Below are 26845 nucleotides of genomic sequence, written 5' to 3' on the forward strand. Positions count from 1 at the left end.
AAATCCAAATGATAATTTAGATTCTTTGAGAATTATCATCAAACGCCTGGTATGCAACATTTTCATATGAACTTTCTTTTCAGATTCCAAAAAACATAGCAGAAATAAAATAACTACTAAGATACCAAAATGAATTAAAAAAAAAAAAACTAAAGCTTGAGAAGATGAGATTTTCAGATAACCAATACTAGACTAGTTAGAATCTCACATCCATTACTGGAGGAAGAAACCTAAATAATTAAATAATTAAAAAGAAACTAAGATATACCATAAACAACATGACACATGCATTATTTGAAGTAAACAACTAAATTATTGCCAAGAGAAAAGAAACACAGGACCATGTAATTAACAAATTCCATAATGCTAACCTTCACAAGATCTCCTAGCTCCTCGCTGCATTCTAATTTGTCTTCTGCTAGCCAATTTTCCAACAAATTATTCTTGTCCTGGTTCACAACAAGACGTGATAGTTCCAATGACTTGAAAGAATTAAGCTTTCCTCTGGTCAAGAGAGTACCAAAATACTGCAAAAGGGGTGGTGTTTGCCCAGTTTGTACAGGAACATTCTGCAACAATAAGCACTACAAGAAAAAACAGTATTTATAAAACTTAAAAACTGTTAACCGGGACTATTGATAGCACTTCTGAAAATGCTAACATAGCCCATGTTATTAAAAGTCCAGTCTTTTCTATAACTGTTTTTGAATGTTATGTTCGGTGTTATCTTAAACTATTCAATAACACATTTTTAGGTGCTATAATATTCAAATAATAACATTTAGATAGAGTTTTTGGTTATAAATTTGAAGTTTAATCTTGTACTTTTTTCATAACACTTTTCAACTGTTACATTTGATTGTTTTGATAACATTTTTAGTATGTTATATTATATAAACCATAACGATTTTTTACACTTATAATATGTTTTTAAATCATAACATATAATAATAAAATTTTAAATTTTATTTTGATAAGTATACTTATATGGTTTTTTTTTTTTTAATTAAAAGATTTTCATTATTGTATTTTGATAAAAAAAAATTCAAAATTAATCATAAAATGTAATTGTCAATAGATTGATAAACCATAAGTATTACATTAAACAATAACTAATTCAAACCATGAATGTGTCTACTTCATGAGATCTTAGTTCTAACTTAAGTTTGAAAGCATAACATAATAAAGTTTTATAATCTTGAACAATTTTTACTTCAAAAATGAAAAATAGAAACATTACAAGATACACAAAAGTAAACCATGCGTGAAACTTGCTCCATCCTTCAATTCATCATCCTTTGTGCACTTGTCTTTGTTGTGAGTCCATTTGTTTAGCTACAAAAAAAATTAAATAAGTAATGCTTCAACTTAAAGTTATAGTAAACTAAAAGAGTACATAAAAAAAGTTAATTATCTAATTATAACTTTATCAGCTGGCCATGCAATTATACTACAAGCAAAATCTGCTCTATAAAAAGATAATATTAGGGCCTTCTCACCTTAAAGAATGCAACCGTCCAACAACAGCAGACTTCTCATGCCAAAAAAATGGTGTGGGTTTAACATGCTTCTTGAGGATAGACTGCATAAACATAATACCAAAAATCAGCTTGACCCAAATTATATATTTGTGTTTGTGTGTGTGTATTATATACATGCGTTTATAATCAAAGCAAGAGAAACTGGGAGCATCAAATAAAGTAAGTTTTCTCATTGAAAAGTTTCCATTAACACTTTGTCTCAAATTAAAAGGTAGGTGTAAAAATCGGGTCATTTAAAAGTTAAAAGGTGCCATTGGTGCTCAAAACCAAATGTTTGTTTTCCAATCCAATCACACAATTTAATTGGAAAAGCTGAGATGCCAGGCATCATTAATGCCACACAAACAATTACTCTAGAGTCCAAACTAAAACTAACAAACAAGGTTAATAAACTGATTCATAAACACAAAAATAAATCATTGGTAATGAAAGTTACTACCACCAATTTTTTTTTTTAACTAGGCTCTCCACCTAAAAAATTTGAACAAGAAACCATAGCAATTGCTATGTAGGTGCCCAGGAAAAATTTGAACAACAGATCTTGTTGGAGTAAATTACATGCCTCACCATTTGAGCTACCCCTCTTGAGTTACTACCACCAAATTAACTAGTTCAGATTAAAATATTTTCAAAGGTTTCCTTACCAAAATTTAATTTCATTAGTTCCAATGAGAATTGTTTGGAAGCACATGCTATAGAAGAAAGTTGTATATCCTTATCTAGTAAAATTTCAGAACTCTTTTCAAGTCCCGCATAGAATTATGTTGCATTAAACTTCCAAGATTTAGAATATTAACTGCTATAAAAAATACAAACCATTGTACCTTATTTGGATAATGAACTCCACTTGGTGGTCTAGGAATGTGTACATGGAAGGCTGGACACTTATAGAACACTGACCTAAATAAACAGAAACAAAGATTTATCAAATATGATAGCAAAGATTCTCATTTGTATACGTCCAGACGTGATGAGGAAGTAACATGCAACTTACAAGACTTTATTATCAGCAATCATATCCATGCCACTAATTGGTGAATCTATTTGCGCAGGCTGCACTGGTCTATTAGAAACAAAAATGTAACCATTCATCCCACCACTGCAAGATTACGGATATACAGCAAGGTTAGCACTAAAATTGTGAAAAGCTCGCACGAAAGAACTAATTCAAAATTGCTTGTCATCTTGTAAAAATGACTTCTGATTTAGAGAAAAGATTTTTCATGTTCACAGAATATACTGGATGTCTATGTGGAAACCTCTACATTTTCACCAAATCTTGAAAATAAAAAAGAAACAACGGACAAAATACCTGGATTCTGGATCAATGTCTTGTTTGACTTGAGTACTGATCAAGTTCGGATGATCAATATTACTTCTATAGAAAGAAACTTATAGGAGAAATTCCTCAAATTTGACAATGAAAATCCAAAGATGTGAAAAAAAGGGCATGGCATAAAGCAAAACAAGAATTATTATAACAATGCATTAAGACATGTCTGGCTAATTGATATGAACGATCAACTTCCATATGTAGACAATGAGCACATGAAAATCAAATGAAAAAGATCCCAAACTAAAAAAAAAATTGTAAGAGCACCTACATGTAAATATACACAAAGCAATATCCTGATGTTAACACAAAATAAGTATTAGACTCTACTTACCAGTAGCTGGTAGTATTCTGCCTCCCTCAAAAGCTTGGCAAATTGAGAGTCTTTTAATGTAGGAACAACACCATCCCTTAACCAATTAAGTATGTGTCAGAAATGTTTTCCATCCCTATCAACAAATACAAATCCCTGCAAATAATAAATAAGTATAAGGACTGATGTGTTTCAAAATTAATTTGTAAGAACTAAATCTTCACCTATAACAAAGCACAAACTCTTTCATTGCTTTATCACTTCTTCTTTCTCTTATTTATCTTTAAATTTGGAAAAAAAAAATGAAAGAGAAAGACTAGATTATTATTAAGTATCATCAATAAAGATTACAGAGACTATAACCATAAGCATCGAAGACAAACACAGATAGGCCCATAACAAAAGCAGAAACAAACCACATCAAAGCCTCACATTCAGTCGAAAGATCCGGCTTAAAGTCAAACTAAGACAGAAGTTTATTCCGTCCCATAGATTTTCGAAGAAGCTTTCCTTATGTTGAAAATTCCTGTCATTTCTTTCCAGCCAAACCGCGCAATAACCATGTCTTCACACCACAATTCCAAAATTTATTCTGCTTTTTATTGTATGCAATACTAAAATAATTCTAGAACCATAAAATCATATAATATTTTCTTGGAATAAACCATTCCATTCAAAATTCAGACAGAAACTTTAACCTCTTTAATATAGACTAAAATTTTAAATTATCAACTTATGGGACACAGTCTATGTAGATATATGCATCTACACGCATAGCACAGACAGATGTATGAACATTTACAGATGATATAAAAGTACACATTTCTGTATGTATATGCTAATAGATAATCCCTCTCTAGCGCACACACAATCATATATCTACAAATATAAAATGAAATCTGAAGGAATAATATGTAAACTAAATACCATTTCAGGATCCTGACACACAGTATGCCAACCACTGAACATTGTAGCAAGCATTGAATAAGGCTCTCGTTGAGTCAAAGTATCAACAGTAGTGTAAAATTTCTTCCCCCCTGCAACCAATAATAAATTACATTCAGTCTACCATGCATAGATATGCACTCAATATATTAAGATCTATCTTTCAAAAATATATATATTAATTTTTTTTCTTTTTAAATAAAAGGTCAATTTGCATTTATGTGCAGAAAGAAAAGTTTTCTGTATAATTCAGTGCTTCCAAACACAGTAATATGACTGGCTTACTACTGATTAAGTATCTGAAACAAGTCAGAAGGAAAAAATAATAAATCCTATCTCTGGTATTGATTCATGAGCCAAACAGAAACCAATTTCCATATATCTACAAATTTTAACCGGAGTAAATAATAGGACTTTCCAAAATAAAAGTCACACAATTAAATATCATACACAAGTTTTACATCCACTTACTCAAGAATTATGTGGAGGTGACTCTTAGTCTTTAAGGATCCAAGATATTTCACAATATTTTTGTGGTTCAAATTCTGCAAAAGAGAATAAGGTTTATCAGTCTCTGACCATTCACCTTCTTCCAAGGATGCTAGTTGTAGGATTCAACTCAAGTGAAAGAACATAATAATGAAGTGATAGCTATCCATGGTGTTTAACTAAAATGGAAGTCCTCAGTTTATATCTCAAAAGTTTCATTGCTAAGCTGCAGGTTTTGGCATGCATCAACCAATCTTTCTTATTTGTGAGTTCAAAACTGCATAATTAATACACGCTACTTGAGTCATACAAGCAAGATAACAGGACTAGTGTATATATGGATACACGACTGTTATGTATTAGAGGACTTAGGAATTTAAGTACATAAAGAACAATTGAGTATAGTATTAGGTTAACAAAGTTCAGGTAAAACAGAATGTGATATGGCTGTGTGATAACAGTAGAAATTAGGGCCAGCAGATACTTATATCGAGCCCATTACCAACCAAACTATAGTGTGGATCTACACATAGACAATCCTTAACAAATAAGATGGTGACCGAGGTTGGACCATAGCCATCACTTTATAACTGAGTAGGAAACTAAATTTAACTTTGTAATGCTACAGTTCCTAAATCTCAGGAATATGCACAAGAATGCTAAATGTGCATCGCATAGGAAAAATAAGCTTACCAAAAATGCAGATATGACAGTTGTAACAGAAGCATCAATGAATCCCTCCTAAGTTTTTTTTGGAGATAATTTGATCAATGGGATTCTTCCAAAAAAGAACCCAAAGAAATATGCAGCAATGTCGTTGATAACTATAAGTGTTGCTGGAAGAAGAAACATGCATGCATATTTGACGGTGCATCAAGAAAGAGAAACAAGATTTGGAAAAAAAATAAAAAAGAGTCTACATTGAAGACACATAAAGATCAAATTTGGGGAATAACAATCTTACATAAATAAGCTCAGCATTTCCATAAAATATTAAGCACGTAATTAGTGAACACAAAATACAATATCAGGCAGGTCTGAGGAAAGAATTTATTACTTTTATAGCCTTCTAAAGATATTATACAAGACCCTTCACAGTTCTCATTTATAGAGGATATAAAAAAATGTAATAAGTACAACCATCATGTAATTTCTTGATCCAATAATAATAATAATAAGAAAGCTGCAAAAGGTCGAAGACGTGGAATTAAAGAAATATTTAGTAAGAAACTAAGCAACCTGAGATTTCCATAAAAAGTTGTTTTACCAGATAATTCCTTCGAAAATGTTGGCTACTGTGAAAGAGGACTGCGTAAACACAATAATCATGATCATGTGTGTCCATGCATACTGACCAAATTGATATTTGTACATCCTCTTCTTCTTCAATGTAATGATGAACCACACAAAACCTAAGCCAAAGCACAAAATAAAGAAGAAATATATAAATATAAGCCAGTTAAACATAACCAAAAAAAAGAACTAAAGCCAACGGAAAAATTAACCAAAAAGCAATGAGCAATAAGACAGGATTCTTGATTCAAAATTATATATAAAGCTAACTAAAAAGAAGAAGTAAATGAAATGTTAAGTGATATTTAAACTAAAACATGGCTTTAAGATGAAATGTCTGATAGCAAAATCCAAATTGTCACCATACAACAAACCTGCGATATATAAGGTGTAGCAGATAACCATATGATACTTGATAAGGCTACTAACAAACTGATGGAGAAAGTTGTCCAAAGTTATAGTATTAAAAAGTCGTTGACTGAGAATGTGACCATATACAAATAACATGGCAGTGAAGAAGAAGAGCCTGAGCATACAAGTCAACAATGAAAGAAAACAAAATACGTCATTAGTTATCATTATATAAGTTGACTGTTTCAATTGTAAAATCACACTTCAACTATTACCACGACAAGAAATTAGTAATCTGACCAATTTAACAGCCTAAATCCTGGGAGATGCCTCTCTTCATGGTCTCGCCTTAGTAGGTTGAACAGCTCTTTCGCCATAAAGATTTGGATAACAACTATCATAGCAGTAATACAGAGATGACCCATATATATAATGAATGCAAATCCCCCAATCATCCAAACAGAAGAGCATGCCCGTATCCACATAGACCTGTACTTGTTACTGTCATCAACAAGTAAATTGCCTCCATTGGCTATACTAACATCTGGAACAACCTGAGAGGCCAACAGGATATCTCAAAAAAAAAATCCAAGGTTGAATATCAGCTATTATTAGAAAATTTTCAAATTTCAATTGTACCCATCATCCCATCTCTTATAACAAATCCAAAACCCAATAAATACAACATCATTAATTTTAAATGTGAATGACAATGACCAAAACCTGATTTTATGATGTGACTAACCTCATTTGAACGTCTTCAATGTCGAACCCGACCAGTTGGTGTTAATGGGGTGCTAGTGTTATCCTTCTGCATGCTCTTTAGTTTGGATTTCACTCTTACAAAAAAGCATACATATAATGCACAAAAGCCCTACCTGAAAGATTCAGACCATATAGTAGGCAATTATAAGCAACCACCTATAACTCTTAGATTTTCAGCTAATATGTACACATAATTCTCCAAGATTCTGAAACTGGGATGTGCATGATTTCTATTCTTAGCTTTAAAAATAATCCAGGTTTCCCATCAGAAAGCTCCCCAAATAAATTTTAGATCCCAAAATAAAATAAACGATGAAAAATTGCATATTATACAAACTGCAATAGAGGTTTTATTGTTCTCACCTACAAGAAGAGGAATGAAGCTAAGAACCAAACAACTAAGAGCCCCAGAAAACCACAACCAAAGATCAAAATGTCCACCAATAAATATACAACTGTGGTACGACCCCCCAACAGCTCCTTGAACTAAAAATTGGACAAGAGGATCAAGAATTTAAGCATTAAAGACATGGAAAGTAGAGCTAATAATTATAAGAGATACCATCTTCGATGAACTTGGAAGCAATGACCCATAATTTTCAAATAGGACCAACAAATCAAAACTGGAAATGGAGGCATCGAACTAACAGAAAACAAAAAAGTCGTTAAATTTTAGCTAGAAGATCAGTATCCCACAAAATGTTCAAAACCATTCTGAAAAGTTACCATGTGAACATAAATTATAGCACTAGAAGTAGTAACCATTGCTAGAAATTAAGAAAAACAACAACCCATCTATTCAATGTCAAAAAAAATATACACCAGTCTATATTTAGCCTAGTTCATCCATGTTAAATAACTCAAGCACCTTCACTCACCCTAGACAATGGAACTACTTATTTTGTAGAATAGAATCTATAGAAACAAACGTTTCGATATATTTTTTAGCTTTGAAGTGAAATTTTTTTAATAGTCAATAGAATACTCAACAGTCTAAACCGAAACATTTGGTAAAAATAAGAACAAACTTATTGAACTCGTCACTATATTTATATGAGCTGTTACAAAGACCCATGATATTTTTTTTATTCTCTCTAGATTTTTTTTCATATTCATTCGTTACTCAACTAAAGCTTCCATTTTACGCATACAAATTCACATTTAAATGCAGAAGACTAATTCAATCATCATCACAATAATAGAAAAGTGCATATAAGAGGTGCAAACATATCTTAGATTCTTAGCTCAAAATCAATTTCGAATCAGATAGAAAACAAGTGGAAGAAACTAGAACAACATAAAGCAGAGGAGAGAGAGAAGACAAACAAAGGAGAGTTGAAAGATCAAAGTGAGGAAGCGGAGAGGAGCGCCGCCCAGCGGAAGTGAAACTGAGAGAAAGAATTAGAATGGCTGCCAACGTTTAGGTTCTGTTTCTGAATCTTAACATTTCAATGTTTGTCGTCTCACACTTTTTGTCGACTCTGGAGCGAGTCTTCATGAGGCAGAGATGAGTTGAGGGCGGAGAGACTTCGTGAGGGCGGTGAGGGCAGAGAGACTTCGTGAGGACGGTGAGGCAGAGATGAGTTGAGGGCGGTGAGGGCGGTGAGTCTTCGTGAGGGCGGAGAGGGCTTCGTGAGTGAGAGATGGAGGCTGAGAGAAAGGGTAACTTAGAGAAAGGCTGAGAGAAAGGGAATTTGGCAGAAATTCATTTTGCCGCCTGAGTTTTTAGTCATATGGCGCCAAAATCAGACCGTGTGTTTTTAATCCCCACTATTCAGTTCCGTGTTTTTTAATCCCCCACTTAATAATAGCACTTCTAAATATATGCTATTCTTTAATGTAATATATGCTCAATATTGTTGTAGTGAAGAATAAGAATTAATTACTAATCATAAAGGTTCAGCATAACTTAAAAGTACTGTATGCCATAAAAAGGATGTGTAAACTTGTATCTGTTGTTAAAGCAAATAATATCCAATACCACTCCTATTCGAGCTGCCTGATAATGTCTTTTTCCAAGTAATTGACTGGTACTTTTTATCTCAATTAGGTTCATAAATTTCCAATTGTTTAAAAATTATAGAAACAACCATTTGAAATTGGTCTCCGATCCCCAGCCCCCTAAACAAGGGGAAATAGCCATTTTGACAGGCATCCCATAGTAACAAACTGCCACAATATGGAATGCCACGTTCTGATCATTGACAGAGAGTTTGTCTATTCTACAGTCTACACAACCTGAATTTGAGAATTACTTTAAATATACATAGTAAAAAGTTACAGAATAACTTGACACCAACATGACAACAAAAGCAAAGTGGAAAAACCTAAAATTTGGCAACTGTATCAGGAGTACGAAGAATTCCTTGTGGAGACTCAGCAGCTTCTTTATACTTCGTTTGTGCAAACAGTTCTTGGAATCACTGGACAACCTAAAATCATTCATGGAATATTAATTTGTGATGAACCAACAAAAGGATGTAAAAATTATTCATCAAGACAGAAAGAAAGGAATAAATTTCTGATTAAGATTCTAGACCCATCAAACATTTTTGTCTTTTTTAATAAAGGGGATGAATTAAATAATACTAAGCTAACCTGGTTGGGCACCAAGATCTATAACATGCAGCTTTGATGTAATTTGGCCAGCATTAAAAGTCTTTGTTGCAAAGGAAATGAGAGTAGAAGGATTCTCATTCCCTGGAACCTGTATAAATTCGACAATCAATCAACAAATATGCATATATGATATGCATACCAAGTGCGATCAAAAACAAGAGAATTAAGAGAGATAAAGAGAGGGAGAAGTTAATTTACGCACTTTAAATTGTGCAAAAGCAGCAGCATGAGCTTCCAGAGCTTGACTTCTCTGTTGTTCCACTGAAAATAGTTGCATATTCCCTTTGACCAGATTTTGCCTCTGTAAATAGAGCAGAGAAATAAATCAAGTACAAGAAATAGGACAATTAAAGCTCAGAGTCTGCCAAGCAATCAATAAGGTATTAAAGCATGTTACAGGAAAATTCAAAAGGACCATTTGGACAAGGCTCTTTGGCACTAACTAGTTACAGGAGAAGCATTCCCTTCTATTCCAACTACATGGATTACATCATTACAAATGTAACATATATATACCAAGATCATCAAATATAAATTTTGTAAACATAAATTTTGAGGCATCCAAAATCAGGAACAAACTTAAAACGATGAAAACTTGGTTCGATCAATTCAAAACTAGAACAGAAGATAGACCCGGTTTAGTTTTCTGAAATACATATACAGAAAAAAGGACCCGAAAAAAGAAGTTTCAAAAATAGAGAAATCTAAATCATTTGAATTCTTACATGAAGACATATTTCACAGATTGTATTCCCTTTCTTGTTACACCATTCCGGTATACAATCTTTATATTGGGTTGTTGTGCGTGCAAGAAAATGTAGTTGATAGACCATCTATGAATTCAATTGTTCACATGCTTAATAGCCACTCTATCAGTACTCTTGCAGTACCCTCAAAACCAAAGTGTTGGAAGTCATAAGACTAATAAAAAATCTAAAAAACAAAATCCACAAATTGAAAAACTGTACAGAAACCAAAAATAAAAAATCTTACTCAAGAAGCGCTAATGAGAGGTTGGACTGTCCAAAAGAAGGCTGAATTCTCTAAGTTCTATGATATTACTGTGAAATGATTCTTAAAATATACATATGATTAAATTAACTAAAACTTATCATGGTTCTTATCATGCATTACTTTTATAGATAAAAAATGTATAAAAATTATTTTTATTATACAAAATGCAGAGCACAATATACTGATTGGAATAAAAACCATGATAATATAAATAATTAGTGTCATTGCAAGCCATAATTGTTAAAAATAATTTAGATTTCTAACTAGATATGCAATAATAAAATTAGACCCAATCTAATTAAAGAAAATAAAAGATTGCAGATTACATTCATTGAAATTGTGTGAGAGACATATATATAGATATATGTAACCAGATATTGTAATTTTAGATTTGGATTTGGGTTATTGTAATTTTATGCTTCATATGTAACCAGATATTCCTTTGAGTAATGATTAAGTTTTATTAATTCCTTTTTATAAATTATTAATGATTTAAATTTTCTTTTCAGATTTTGTCTCAATCATTATCTCATTTTCTTTCAGTTTTTTTGTTTGACTTTCAATAAGGTTTTTTTTTAAAATGGGGTTGAAGGAAGTAGATAGGTTAATCAAATTCTAAACCAAGTGGTGAATTCAAATAAAGTCAAAATAGCAAATTCACTACAATGTTTGAAGATTACTTCAAAATTAAATGTCCACAACCAAATGTTCAAAGCAAATCCTTAAATCAAAACATAAAATCCATCAAAGTAAACTCAGAACAGCGAATATAGCATCAGAAAACTTAAAACAGCTAAGTTTCCTACTTCAGAGCTGTGAAAATTGTGACTTAGGTTTATCTTCAACACTAGGTCTAACTGCAGTATTTCTAGATGGATGAACTTTGTTCATATTGGTTTTTCCAATTGTTGGGTTACTCTTTCTTTTTATTTCAGACTTACTCTGAGAACTAGTTCTATAAGTAATTTATATATAGGGTCCTTTATTAATATATTTGGTTGTTTCTAATCAAGTGTTACAATGATTTTAGCAAATTAAATAATCTGGGGTAAAAATCAATTTTAATTGAAATTCTTGGATATCTATACCTGAAGATCTAAAGAAACAGATGACTTCCAGCCAAAAGTTAATAGAACCTTGCAAGAATGCTGGGGACGACCAACAGATAATTAGTGGTAAGAACAGGTTGCATTCCTGCTGGGTTGATATTAAAAGGAATATAAGGCTCCACTTCAGTGACAAGAGAGTCATCTCTGTGAGCAAAATAAAGTCAGCAAGCTCCAATATGTAGTGCAAATAGCTTCTAAACCCATATAAGTTAATTACCAACCAACATGCAACAACATATAATTATCTTGCTAATATATCGCATATATTTGGGAAAAAGGAATTATAACCCCAGTTGACACATGCATAACTTGCTGAATATATGAAGGACCAAAAATCTAAGTAGTGAATGAGTATTACCTAGCAGTTGATGCAAGTTTAAAACCATAGTATTGCAGTTTTACTTTCCTGCAACCTTCAGTTACCACAGCTGCCCACATAGTGACAAGGGTAAAACACACCCAGCAAATATAGTACATATGGACCCCAACTCATAATACTTCCTGCAACAAATATTGAAATGCTTAACTCAACAAGTTCACTAGTCCCCAAGTTTTATAAATGTCACAAATACAGTAACACACAGGCATGACGTTGTATCAAATAACTAGCTACATTTTACTATTTCACAGGTGTTCGTGCTCACTACATTATCTTGAAATCTAATGGGTTTATTACATGTTTGTTGCAGTCACACATAAGTTGATATCAATAATTAACTAATGAGTAGTCTACAACTTTGAGATGATTATCTTACTATCTATTTCTTTTTTGTTAACTTCTAGAATTTAAGGCTTAAAGAATTCTGAAATGGCACAATTAGCTTAGAATCACGATCCATCCCAAAAGGAATGGAGGCATCTGCTTGTTAAAATTACTGTTCTAAGTGTATTGGGTCTTGAGGTTTCTACTTTTGTATGTTTAATTTTGAAAGTTTTATGAATCTGTTACATTAATTTCCATCATACAATGCATAGTAAATTATCTTAGCAGCATTTAGTCCATCAAGTCACATGCCTGACTGCCGAGACAACATATTGTGCAACATTTTTGTGTAGCCCGTCAGTATTCCAACACATATAATTAGACTTGATCCTTGACCTGAAATAAATAAATATGCATCAGACGGTACACGGATATGAAGTTGACTGGAATAGTAATAAAACCAGTGTTACAACACATATGATGCATCCAACATGTCAAGACCAGTACCAAATCCAGATTCTGAGATGGTATCACAAATCCACGTTATTGTCATCGCACCACAAACCAAGAAAATTGAAGTTACGATCACATGTTTGACTCTGCAGGATCAAGAAATAAGTAAAAAAGAACACCATAAAAGAAAAGTCCCATCCTCCAGCAAAAAAAAAAGGAGAAGCCACATCATTTTTATTTTTAACGAAACTTGTATTAATGAAAAAACACGTAGATATGAGTTGCAAAGAGAAGCCACCTCATATATACACATACCAATCATTAACCAATAAACTAATCTTATAACAATGTAACAGTACAACTTCGAATAAATAAACAAATCTATGCTATCTCCATCAGAAAAAGGGAACATATATCAATGCCAATAACATGTTATGGTTACAAATTGTTTAAAGTTGATTGTTTCTCAAATCATCTCGAGAAGGGAGAATCTTAACAGTAGTTTTAATAAAACATTTTGCAATTGAAATATCCAATTGGCTTCTTGCTAGAAATCATAGAGAGATAATTTGAAGAAAAAATTGCTCATGAAACATTACCCATGGCTGGCTAAAGCATAAACAGGTTAAAAAGCAAGGCAAAAACATATATACTAGCATTGCTTCTCTATACAAAAAGCATGGGATTTCCATAAATAATGAAAGTAAGAGATCTCAATTCCCAACTAGAAAATCAAAGCAGAAATATACCAACTAGAATGGGAAGCAAGGAGGATTTTATTAAAGATGTTTAGGTAGGAACACAAGTCCTTGGCAACCTAGTAAATTTCAACTTAGTATCAAGATGATAATTAGAAAAGTTTTTGGTCACAACAAACCAAGTATTAATGATACAATAAGAAATATTACTGACTATCCCTATTGAAAACAGAACATAGAAATTTCAAGGTAAACCCCAATCAATTAACAGCAAAACCCACATACAAATATAAAAAATAAAACAAAAACTACAACACAAGAGCCCTAAAATACCAAAGATATAAGAGTAAACTGAAAAGAAATACTACCGGAATTGGTAGCTCCGTACCGTTTCCTTCAAGGTCTCTAGGGGTTCACTTCATTTTGAGCCAAAACATGATGCTTTAACAATTATAAACACAGTTAGTTACCACTTACCAGTAGTAATGAAGAATTGGAAACCATTAGTGTCTGGTCCAACATTTTCCATTGATATAATTCCTAATGGTGAACATAAAGAGAAATTTTAGTAATGATAATAAGAAGTTCCAAGGTGTTATCCCAAAAATTTGAAAAGAATGACGTGGCGGTGAAATGGACACGTGGCATGAGTTAGTAGGGTGATCTGGCTTAGTAATGGCCTAATACATTAGTTAAGGAATGGGACAGAGAGTCAAGCCAAATACGCCCAATCGAAGAGAGTATTTAGACTGGGGGTTTCTTGGCTCAGACCTCAGTTTAAAGACCCATATAATTAAATTGGTGCCAAGACCAAGAAAGTGAAGGGGAGGTATGAATTTTGGTTCAAGATATAAAAATAGTAGGTCCGATCGGACCTAAGCTTAGGAGACCTCTTGTTAAGCTTGGCTCGAATAAGTTCAAAAAGAATAAGGCTCAAGTTTTACTCAAGGGGAAAGCCACATAGTGGCCGATCGGGTATGATGTGGAAGAAGTGAACTTGGGCTTGAATGAAGTGAGGAGTAGAAATGGTGGTGTCCGATCGGACATGATGCGTGTGGATACTTTGGACCATTTTGGTCCAAAGGGATGACTATGACCGATCGAGCATACACATAGGAGGTACCTTGGACCATTCGGGTCCAAGGAGAAGTAGATGGTGGCTCGGACCACCTTGGTCCGAGGAGAAAAGCCTAATGCCCGATCGAGCATTTGGTTGAGCGAAGAGGTTCGAACCTTGTTGGCCCAAGGAGAAGGATGTGTGCCCGATTGAACGTGGTCTTGTGGGTACCTTGGACCATTTTGATCCAAGGAGAGGTGGTGGCTCAGACCACCTAGGTCCGAAGAGAGAGGACCAAGGTCCGATCGGACCTTGGTTAAACAAAGGAAGCTTGGACCATTTAGGTCCAAGTAAAGGGGCATTATGCCCGATCGCACAAAACCTCCCCCGATCGCACATGACCTCCCCCGATCGCGCAAGACGCCTGCAGGAGCGCTTGGACCATGTTGGTCCGAGGATATGCTAGGAAGAAGATGGCTCGGACCATCTTGGTCCGAGGAGCAAAGTGTAAGGTCATATTGGACCTTGATTGAAGGAGTCAAATAAGGTGGTTTGAACCACCTTAAGCCAAAGAAGACAACCATTGTGTCCGATCGGACACAATGGAGGAGTATACCTCGAGTGTAGTTGACCTTTGGTCCAAGGAGAGCCATGCGTATGCCACCTTTGACCTACGTAAAGCTTGAAGAATAGTCAACATGCATGAGAAGCTACGTCAAACTGCCCGAAACTACTTCAGTGAGAATTGGTCCAAGCATCCGGGAATCACTCAATCCTCACTCGAAATTAGGGATCAGTTATATTTTGAATGTTTATTTTGTAATATAAATATTAGGTAAATAATAGAATATCCCTATCAAAAGGGGATATCAGTTGAGAACCCAGGTCTATAAATAGGGACTTGGGAGGATCGTAAAAGGACTTTTTGGAAAAATCGAGAGTGAATCTGTATTCTAGAGAGAGAAAGTGTGTTGTTCTTGAGAAAAACCCATTTTTGTATTCTGGAATATCTCACACTGAAGAAACTCAGTTGAGACGGTTCATCTGATCTTGAGTGCGAATACAGTAATAAAATCTCTAAGTGGATTAGGCTATTACCGATCATCGGGGCTGAACCACTATAAAAACCTCGTGTTATTTACTTTCGTTCATAAAAAACTGTCTGTTGTCGTTTATAATTCTCTTGAAGGTTGTCGTAGTTGACGTTCTCACGTCGTTGGCTAAATTCACAGTCAACATTTTGGTGCTTTCATTGAGAGCCTGAAGAGAAAACAGACAGTCCCTAAAGCGATATGGCGCCTAAGAACACCACCACGGCCTCCAAGAGGGCAAGCACCTCCAGGGAGCATGCTAGATCGGAGAATCCCAACGTTCAAGATCGTGAGAATGAACCTAGGGTCGTGCTTGAAGATGTAGCTCCTGAAGTTGAGGAGCTCCAGGAGACCATGAGCGCGTTCCAGGATGAGTTGGCCCAGTTCAATGCTAGGCAGGAGGCCTTTGCTGAGGAAATGGCCAAGCAGAGACAAGAGATGGACGCTAGGAGCGAGGAGATCCGTCGACAGCAGGAGGAGGCCGACAGGCGACACCGCGAAGCTGCACTTGCTCTGGAGGCAGCTGCGCAGTTGACCCGAGCCAATGCTCAAGCTGCGCCTGGGGTGATACCCACTCAAGAAGCAAGGACTACAGAGGCTGGTCATAAGAAAGCTGATAGACCAGCAAGAGGTGGTGGTAACCCGCCTGGTCATGAGGAGGAGGGAGTACGATCACGCACTGCCTCTACCCAAAGGGGGAATTCTAAGACCCCCTCAAGGAGCCACAGATCAGAGACTTCCAGGTCAGGAAGTCATAAGTCTGGCAGTAAGAAAACACCTTCTGAGCAGGGGCACAACAAAGCCCCTCGTGGCAAGGAAACTTCACACTTCAAAGATGGACATGGGCGTGATGAAGGTGACAGTTACCACACCAACCAGTCGAAGGAGAAGAATAATAACCGACGAGGAGGAGATGATCAACCAGCTCAAACGGGGAAGCCACCACGGCATCCCAACCAGCGTAATGGCAAGGAGCACGCTCCACCTAGTAGGCCCTCCGAAAAGACTCGGAGTACGGTGTTCGACCGGTTGGGAAAGAACACTGCTCAGAAGGACCTAAGGGACGTCATTGATGACAGAAGGAAGACCGCTCCGGTCGAAGGGCAGGAGCCAATCCGTCCTACTAGTCGAGTAGAAATACTTGACGTGGATACGCCGGATAGGAGTGCCCGACCAAGCGGTCCCGAAGGTGCATCCCCAGCAGTGGCCCCAGCCATCCAAGCCCAGCTTGATGCTTTGACGGCGGCAGTACAAAGTTTATCTAAACCAACAGTTATTGATCCATTAGACCACAGAAGTGGTAGCCCTTTTTGTGCTAGAATAAGAGCAGCCCAACCACCAAAGAAATACAAAGCGCCGGTATTGCCAGTTTATACAGAAAAGGCAGACCCGGTGAGACACGTTGGAAAGTTCGAAGATCAGATGGAGCTGCTTGGGGTGAGTGACGATTACCGCTGTAGAGTCTTCCCCACCACCTTGTCAGACACTGCCCAAGAGTGGTACTGGAAGTTCAAACCCGACTCCATCACCTCTTGGGAGGGCTTTAGGAAGGAGTTCTGCAGGCAGTTCAGCACTGCCCGAACCCCTCCAGTTTATGCCAACCACTTGGTGGATATTAGGCAAGGCAAAGATGAATCTCTCAAGAACTACATACAGAGGTTTATGAGAGAAGCCAATCGGGCTACCGTTGTTGGAGATGAAGGGAAGATGGTTGCAATCTCCTCGGGTATTATTTATCGAAGTCCTTTGTGGGACAGCATTCACCGCCATCCAATCTCAACTTTACAACAGTTCTTGGACCGTGCAGATAAGTACATGAAGTTGGACGATGCCATTGAGAAAGGAGAGAACGGGTTGAACAACCCAAGTGGATCGGGGGATACTCCAAAGGATAGCGGAAATGATCAAGGCGGTAGTAAGAAACGTGGGAATAACGGGTCTGACCGCCGCAGTGAGAAAAAAGCTAAGTCTGGGTCGAATGACAAACCTACGAAGTATGAACCTCGGTTCACCAACTACACTACTCTTTCGGCAACCCGAGCAGAGATCTATCTAGCCAGCCATCAGGAGGTCCCTTACCGAAGACCCCCTCCAATCAAGAAGGAAATGAGTAAGAGGGATAAGAACAAGTTCTGCCGTTTCCATGGAGACTATGGTCATGACACGAACGAGTGTAATCACCTTAAAGATGAGATAGAGTTTCTCCTCCGTTCGGGGAAACTAAAAAAATATAAGGCAGAGAAGACCCAGGGGGAGGGAAGCAACAATAATCCTGGGTTCAAGCGACAACGGTCCCCACCTTTGCAACCTGAACCTGTGGACTTCACACTAGATACAATATGTGGAGGACCACATCTTGCGGGTGATAGCAGCAAGGCGAGGGAAAGATATGCTCGCACCCTTCGTCATGAGTTGGAGGCAGCGTCCACATCCGAGGTTATGACGATGGAGGAGAGACAATCAAAGAACCCAAGGTATGAAAGTGAGTCCCTCACTTTCACTGAGGAGGATGCTAAACACGTGAGGTATCCTCACAATGACCCTCTTGTAGTGACAGTTCAAATAGCTAACATGAAGGTGAAAAGATGTCTGGTTGATACGGGAAGCTCCGTAAACATTATTTATAAGTCCTCTTTTGAAAAAATGAAGCTATCCATCAATGACTTGAAGCCATGCTCTCACGTCATTTATGGGTTTACTGGAGAGGGACTATCACCAGCTGGAACAATAAAGTTACCAGTCACCACGGGGGAAGCCCCCAAGCATGAAACCGTGATGACTGAATTTTTGATTGTTGACTGCCCGTCTGCCTACAATGTGGTTATTGGTCGACCACTACTCACCAACTTGCATGCGGTAGTTTCAATTTGGCACCTCTCTATGAAGTTCCCGACCAGCGCTGGCGTAGGCTGCGTCCAAGGAGACCAAAGGGAAGCTAGAGAGTGTTATAATGCCTCCATAGCTAAGGCAAAGAAAGGTGCCAAGGAAAACAACATGATCGTGTGTGTTGAAGGAGGGGAAGTGGATGAGATGGACGTAGACCAGAGTCTTGTCATAGTAAACGATGAAGAGGTGTTGAAGGAGTGTGGCCAGGAGAGCACTCCCAGTTTGAAAGAGCAGAAGACCCCATCAGGTGATGAAGTCACCAAATAGGGCGTTGCCCAAAGCGAGGGAAGAGATATTGATCCTCGCTTTGGGGATTATGAGAGTGATGTGGGACCGTCCGAGGAGTTAGAGGAGGTCCCTATAGATGAGAATGACCCGACAAGAGGGGTCAAGATTGGGAAGAAGTTGAAAGCTGAGGTGAGAGCACAGCTGATAGAGTTCTTGCGAAGGAATCAGGATGTCTTCGCCTGGTCTCACGAGGATATGGTGGGTATCTCACCAACTGTGATCAGCCACGTGCTCAATGTGGATGAAAGGTATCCAGCGGTACAGCAGAAGAGGAGGTTACTTGACAAGGATCGAGCAAAGGCTCTTAAGGAGGAAGTAGAGCGGTTGAAGGAGAACGGGTTTATTAGAGAGGCATACTACCCAGCTTGGGTTTCAAACCCAGTCTTGGTGCCTAAACCTAATGGAAAGTGGAGGACTTGTGTAGATTTTACTGATCTAAACAAAGCATGCCCGAAGGATTGTTTCCCTTTACCGAGAATAGACCAGTTGGTGGATGCAACCTCTGGTCACGAGACCTTGTCCTTCATGGACGCATATTCGGGATACAACCAAATCAGCATGCATCCTCCTGATGAAGAACATACCAGCTTCCGAACGGATATAGGGCTCTATTGCTATAGAGTGATGCCCTTCGGGTTAAAGAATGCAGGAGCTACCTACCAGCGCTTGGTGAATGGCATGTTTCGTGACTTAATCGGCAAAAGCATGGAGGTATACGTAGATGATATGCTGGTGAAGTCGAAGGAAGCTGGGGGGCACGTGGGAGACTTAGAGGAGTGCTTTGCAATCTTGAGGAAGTATAACATGAAATTAAACCCCCTCAAGTGTTCGTTTGGAGTGGGTTCTGGGAAATTCCTTGGGTTTATTGTCAACTCCCGAGGAATAGAAGCAAACCCTGAAAAGATCAAGGCTCTCATGGAGATGAAGTCTCCCACAAGAATAAAGGATGTGCAAAGCTTGACTGGGCGGATTGCGGCTCTAAGCAGGTTCGTCTCAAAATCAACGGACAAGTGCGTCCCGTTTTTTAACCTGCTTAAAGGAGGCAAGAAGTTCGAATGGACCGCAGAGTGTGAACAAGCTTTCCAGGCGATAAAGGAACATTTGGCTCAACCTCCTGTTCTTTCTAAGCCAGTTGATGGAGAGGACCTAATTATATATCTAGTAGTCACGGAACACGTTGTTAGTGCTGCTTTAGTACGTGAGGAGGATAAGGTGCAGCACCCAGTGTATTACGTTAGCAAGCGTTTGATAGGAGCGGAGTCCCGATACCCCATGATTGAGAAGTTGGCTTACTGCTTGGTACTTGCATCACGAAAGTTGAGGCCGTATTTCCAAGCACACCCCATCAAGGTCCTCACTTACCAGCCTCTTCGCCAAGTTTTGCAAAAACCAGAGTCGTCTGGTCAGCTACTCAAATGGGCGGTCGAGCTAGGCCAGTTTGAAATCAAGTACCAACCAAGGACTGCTATTAAGGGTCAAGCCTTGGCGGATTTCATCGCTGAGTGTACCGGAATCGTTGAGGTCCCTAACCAACAGGAGAGTGTTACTGGGTTAAAAGAAGAAGTTCCTGCTTGGCAACTTTTCGTTGATGGATCGTCGAACGAGCACCATTCAGGAGCTGGGATTATACTAGTCACACCAGAGAAGCACCGAATTCATTGTGCACTGAGGTTCGGATTCAATGCTTCTAATAACGAAGCGGAGTATGAGGCCCTCTTAGCAGGCTTGCGACTGGCTAGAGATGTACGTGCCCGGTCGGTGGAGATAAACAGTGATTCCCAATTGGTGGTTTATCAAGTATTAGGGGAGTACCAGGCGAGGGGCCTACGCATGGTGGCATACTTAAACAAAACTAAAGATTTACTAGCCCAGTTCGAGGAGTATACCATCAAGCTAGTACCAAGGGAGCAGAATTCCATTGCTGATGCTCTAGCAAAGCTTGCAAGTGCGAAAGATGCCGAAACACTGAATATAGTTCCAGTAGAGTACTTGGAGAGCCAAGCATTGATAGAGAAGAGGCCATGCCGATTACGATAGTCGACACCTGGATGACTCCCATCATTGCTTACCTTGAACATGGGACACTCCCAGATGGTCGTAATGAAGCAAGGAAAGTTATGAGGCAATCTGCTAGGTACACCATGGTGGATGGAGTGTTATATAGGAGAGGATACTCCTTACCTCTCCTCAGGTGCATAACCCCCGACCAGTCAAAGAGCTTATTAGCTGAAGTGCATGAGGGGTTTTGTGGAGATCATGCTGGGGGGCAGAGTTTATCTAAAAAGATCTTGAGGCAAGGATTTTTCTGGCCTACTATGAACGAAGACTCTATGGAATATGTGAAAAGGTGTGACAAATGCCAAAGATTTTCTAAGGTACCCAGAGCACCCCCAAATCTTTTGAAGCAAATGCAAAGTCCGTGGCCTTTTGCAGTATGGGGCATTGATTTGATCGGGAAGTTACCCAAAGGAAAGGGAGGAGTGCAATTCGCTGTGGTCGCGGTAGATTATTTTACTAAATGGACTGAGGCCGAACCATTAGCCACGATTACATCGAAGAAAGTGTTGGACTTTGTTGTTAAAAATATAATATGTCGCTATGGTCTACCTAAAAAGATAGTGTCTGACAATGGCACCCAGTTTGACAGCGACATATTTACCGATTTTTGCACTCGGCATGGCATCACCAAAAGTTTCTCCTCGGTGGCCCATCCTCAGGCCAATGGGCAGGTTGAAGCAGTGAACAAAACATTGAAGGACACTTTGAAGAAGCACCTGGAACAAGCTAAGGGTGCTTGGGCAGATGAGTTACCAGAGGTCCTTTGGTCGTATAGGACTACCGCTCGGACGGCAACTGGCCATACCCCATTCTCTTTAGCATATGGGTATGAAGCCATGTTACCTGTGGAGATAGATCCACCCTCTCATAGAAGGACCGTTTACAACCAAGAGGAGAACCATCAGTTGTTGGCAGAATCATTGGACTTCCTCGAAGAGAGAAGAGAGGAGGCAAGCCTCAGAGTAGCAGCTCATCAGCAAAAAGTGGCATGCTACTTCAATTCCAGAGTGCGAGATCGAAAGTTCCAGGTCGGAGATTTAGTCCTAAGGAAGGTGTTTGTTAGAGACCCAGCAGCTGGTGTGCTAGGACCGAACTGGGAAGGACCATATCAAATTGAACAAGTCTTACCGCCCGGCACTTACAAGCTTGCTCGATTGAATGGGGAGCTGATCAGAAACTACTGGAATGGCGAGCACTTGAGAAAATATTATCAATAAATACTACTTGCAGAGTAGTAGCTTTGTATCAAGTGCTTAACTTGTTATTTAAGTTTTTGTTTGTGAACTGGTTATTTGCTACCCAGTCGCATTATTTTGAACAATGTTATTTTGTTTGGAACTCGTTGTTAGACACGTTTTGTCATTTATTATTACGAGTAATAAAAGAGACCACACGCATTGTGGTCGTACCTTGCTACAAACTTTGCATATGTGTTGATTATTTTTGCTGGGCAGTGTTCAACTGTCATGATGATTTAAACAAAACAGGTCTTTTAAAAACTAAGTGTAAATATATACTGGACAGTGTTCAACTGGTCGGTATCATATATGGAGGACCAACGTTTAGATAATATTTATGAAGTGGTCAACTACTGATATATGTTCGTATATTTCATGTGTTTCACGAGTAGTAACTACTCGAACAAATTCGATCAAGTAGTAAGTGATCAAGGATTTATCCACCCTCAATCACTTGGGGGGCACATAGGGTATACTGGTATGTATTTCAACACAGGCAATAAGAGCACGAGCAAATATGTTTGTTTTTGGGCTGACTTGTAAGTTTAGAAGTCTAAAATAGCCGTTAAGCTAACTTGTTTTACAAAGCTTAAGTAACTTAGAATTTTTCAAATTCTAAGTTAAAAACTGATATTCGTGTAATAAGACATTTGCGCTCATAAAAAGTTAGAGTAATAAGAGCATGAGGAAGTATATTTGGTGTGAACTTATGGAATGGTAAAAATTTCTAAGTTAAAAAACTAAATTCTCATGTGAAACTAAAGGCATCTAAAAACTTTGCTATGCACAATAAAAACTTAAAAGTTTGAAATTGTCAGCAAGGAAAGAGTAAAGTGCTAAATGTCAAAATAGCTCACTAGTTCGAGCAACAAAATACAAAGTAAAGTAGACTGTGATGAACTATGAGAGGGAGTCACAGGCGAGCTCCTCTAGAGGGTTGATCGACTCCCTCCTCTGCATCAGCTGCTCCTCTCGCTCGAAATGATATAGCAGAGCAGGTTGGGGCGAGTGCAGGAGGGTTGGCAGCTTCTTCAGCGGCTCTTGCTTCACATCTGGCAAGATCCTCTGCCTGGGCCTCCTTGGGGAAACAATCAAGATTAAGAGGCTTGTTCAGCTTCCAGACCTTATAGAAGCAGTCAAAACTGGCCTCCTCAAAGCGAATCAAGTCAAGCTCTTTTTCTTGCTTCAGCTCTTCGTTCTCGCTAATCAACCTCTCATTGTCTCGAACTAACTCTTTAATATCAAGGGATTGCTTCTCCAATTGAGTTGTCAAGGAAGCATTGTTTTGAGCCTGCTTTTTGAGAGACTCGTCCCGTTCAGCTATAGTTCTCTCTGCTTGCTCCAGCTTGGACCTGGCCTCCACCAGTTGATCGTCCTGCACCTTGATCAACTCCTTGTAGTCTACGGCTCGAAGCTGAGCATGACCAATGGTGACAAGTGACTGCGTGGAAGACAAAAGGTTAATACAAGTAAAAATACTAATAACAAAGTATCTCAAGGAAAAATGCTTACCTTCATCAATTGAGTGAGTCCTCTCTTCAAGACAACTTCGACACTAAGTCGGGGGTAGGAGTCTAGGCTTTGAAGTGTCGATGCATCACGGCCAATATCCTCAAGAAGCCCCTTGCCCAGGTCGCTAACAGCACGAAAAAGCTCACTCGAACTACCCTGGTGAGTAGGAGTTAGGCTCGCAGAAGGAGGAAGGGAAGAGGGGGTCAATGGCGGAAGTGTAGTCGGTCCCCCAGGTTGCCTCCCTTGACTTGGCGGTACTACCTTCTGAATCTTCTGTGGAGGCATAGAGCCACTTCCATCACCAGTTTTCCTCTTTGAAGCAACGCAATTTCTGAACATGTCTGAATCTGCCAAGGATAAAAAAACAAGATTGTTAGAGAAATAAACATAATGAAACATGTACAAGTGTATGCTACAATTGTGATACTCTCTAATTACCAATTATCAAAAATATTCCTATTTTCACTAGGCATGTGTTACCTGCGTTGAAGATCTGATTAAGGAACTCATCCTCGTCATCCGAGGATGAGCTAAGTTCCCCTTCAACCTGGATAGCTTTTCCTTTCCCAGGTTGAGCGGGAATAGTAGATCTACGCTGGGGATCAGGCTCTCTAATGACTAGGTCGCCAGATCTGTGAGAAAGCGGAGAAGGCCTAGGAGAGGGCCGACCAGTCACTGGCTCCAGGCCCCCAGTAGACTGATCAGGAGTGTCGTTCTCCCCGGTAGTACTGTCCACCGCCAAATCCTAGTCACATGGCACCAGACCTACCATCTGGAGAAGGTCCAGCGTGACCAACCTTTTTACATCCTTCTCCTTAAGACTCATGTTAGCCAACTTTTTGGCCCGCCTAAACATCTCTTCAGTAGGCAATGGTCGCTCAAATGGACCCGAGCGCGAAAAAGCCAAGTTGTTGGCCTCAATATCCAATGTGAGGAAGTATTCCTTATGATACTTCCCGGCGTTTGATTTGTGGGAGATGCCGTTGAGATATGTAATCCCCCTGTGCCTGTGATAGAAGTGGAAGAAGCCTGAGTTGTTGTGGGAAGGAATGGTCCGAAGATCAAACAGGTAATGCACCTCATGAGGGGTAGGCTCGTCCCAACCATTCAGAAAGTAAAGGATGTACAGCGCAGAGAGTGCCTGGATCCCGTTCGGTGTGATCTGAAATGGGGAGACGTTGAAGTAGTCTGCTACAGACCGGAAATAGATGTGCAGCGGGAGTGTTGCTCCAGCATGCACATGGTGCCTGGACCAGGCACAGTACCTTCCACCGGGCCTATTAGCTCTTTGGTGCGAGCCTGGACACGTCACGTTTGCCCCGCTCAAGCCTAAAGCTTCAATGTGTTTCTGGAATAGCGCGGGAGTAAGTTTTGAGGTTTCGGCAACGAACCAGGAGGGTTCTTCTTCTCCCTCATCACGTGGCTTCTGGACAGCCAAATCCTGAATCGCGGTAGCAAATTTTAGAGAAGGCTTTCTTGAGGCTGTGGTAGTGCGGGTTTGATTGCGCTGTACCACCTTCTGTACTGCTCTGCGGGCAACCTGCGGGTCGTGTTCCTGAGGGAGCCTGTTAGATTGCTTCACCCTCATCGTCGACTCAGAGGCTTGTCGAAGAAACTGTTCCTCGTGGAGAAGTTATAAGGCTGAGCGAGGGAGGATCTGTTTGAAGCGGTGAAGACGATCCTCTGGAGTGTAACTGATAGACGAGCCTGGTGAGGAATCGCTATTCAAGGGAGTCTCAATTGTTTGCGGGGCGGATGATTCGGAGTCGGTATGGTTGTCACCTCCCCTATAGTCAGAGCAATTCATCTACAAAAATGAATAAAAAATGGGGAGGTGAGTAACCATACAGAAAAAATTCATCAAAAATAAGAGTTATTGTTATACTTGGAAAATTTTGTCTACGTTATAAAAATATAACGCATATGAAAAAATAATTTTAATGCTCAAAGGTGCCTAAAAAGTACTTAAAGTATTGAACTTGTTAAAGCTTATAGAAGGAGGCATTTTTGGGGTTTTCCTATAAGACTAAGTTCCTTGTGTGTGTAGTTAACATACAAAGGTTGGTTATACATTTGAAAGGAAAAGAAGCCAAGGTCTAAGGAATGTGGTCCGATAGGACCGTATGATTATTCTAAGGGACAACTTAGCATTCGATCGAATGCCAAGATAGGATGGGTACTCATGACCAAAAGAGGTGTTCAGAGCCCATGGGTCGAGGAACCGTGCATCCACGCGAGCCCAGAGCAAAATGCACTTGGTCCGATCGGACAAATTCTTGCCAGGAGACGTCCTGCCTCGCCACCGCTCGAGCCTCACGCGAAGTCCCCAAGACGTCCGATCGGACATAGCACGCCCGAGGAGAAGATGTCGAGGTCCGATCAGACGTGTGCCTCGTGCCTCCGAAAACTCCTAGCCAGCAGCTGCAACAATTCAGGACCGATCGGGCATGGGTGTCTAGGGAGGTTCGAAATTTGCTGTCAAGAGTTCGGGCACTTAAAAGCCAAGGAAAGTGTGGTCCGATCGGACCACACATTTGTCTGAAATTTTTCGAATATCCGATCGGGTATGAAGAGAAAGGCAACCACTTCCAGCCTTGGACAAGAGCTCCGATCGAACCTAATGACTTAACCACAACTTAAGGAGGCATCGTTGGCTAGGGTGTTTTGGCGTGGGCTCCGGTCGGACATAAGGTCCGATCGAACCAGATGGAACTTGCACGCCTTAAGAGACGCGTATGCCCAGAATTTCTGGGCAAAAAACTATGTAAAAAATGGCCCCTAAAGGCATACTTTGCCTACCCTGAATCCGAACCAAATAGACAAAGCCCTAAAAATCCCTAGTCTCAAACACATTCCATCATTTACATAAACAAAAAAACAAGATCAAAACATATAAATGAAAGGTTTTCTTCATGTTCTTAAAAACCCATTACACTATCAAAACCCTCAAAACCCATATTCATGTTTATGTCAAAATACCAAAAATGTCTTGAAATTCCTAAAAGCTTAAGGGAAAATTCGGGTTACCCATCCCACAAACCTCATCAAGACAACAAGCAAACACATTGAACAAGACATATTCAAGAACT

The 26845-nt window shown here is 39.0% G+C and overlaps 1 protein-coding gene, 2 long non-coding RNA genes and 1 pseudogene across 3 annotated transcripts; all 4 read right to left on the reverse strand.

Moving 5' to 3' along the window:
• Nucleotides 1-1154: 1154 nt before the first annotated feature.
• On the reverse strand, nt 1155-2432 carry LOC133805052 (uncharacterized). The gene is made up of 3 exons (XR_009878812.1): nt 2366-2432; nt 1500-1582; nt 1155-1335 (listed from the first exon to the last, which is right to left on the reverse strand). It is a non-coding gene; the product is annotated as an uncharacterized LOC133805052 (long non-coding RNA).
• A 3053-nt stretch (nt 2433-5485) lies between these two features.
• Nucleotides 5486-7457, reverse strand: LOC133803686 (phosphatidate cytidylyltransferase 1-like; annotated as a pseudogene).
• Nucleotides 7458-9610: 2153 nt separating this feature from the next.
• Nucleotides 9611-10120, reverse strand: LOC133805053 (uncharacterized). The gene is made up of 3 exons (XR_009878813.1): nt 10065-10120; nt 9852-9950; nt 9611-9737 (listed from the first exon to the last, which is right to left on the reverse strand). It is a non-coding gene; the product is annotated as an uncharacterized LOC133805053 (long non-coding RNA).
• Nucleotides 10121-23157: 13037 nt separating this feature from the next.
• LOC133806224 (uncharacterized) lies at nt 23158-24074 on the reverse strand. Its single transcript, XM_062244350.1, has 2 exons — nt 23757-24074; nt 23158-23685 (listed from the first exon to the last, which is right to left on the reverse strand). Exons 1-2 carry the CDS (start codon nt 24039-24041, stop codon nt 23158-23160), a joined length of 813 nt encoding a protein of 270 aa, XP_062100334.1. The 5' UTR covers nt 24042-24074.
• Nucleotides 24075-26845: the final 2771 nt, after the last annotated feature.

Source organism: Humulus lupulus, chromosome X, assembly GCF_963169125.1.
Source record: "Humulus lupulus chromosome X, drHumLupu1.1, whole genome shotgun sequence".
Taxonomy (NCBI): Eukaryota; Viridiplantae; Streptophyta; class Magnoliopsida; order Rosales; family Cannabaceae; genus Humulus; species Humulus lupulus.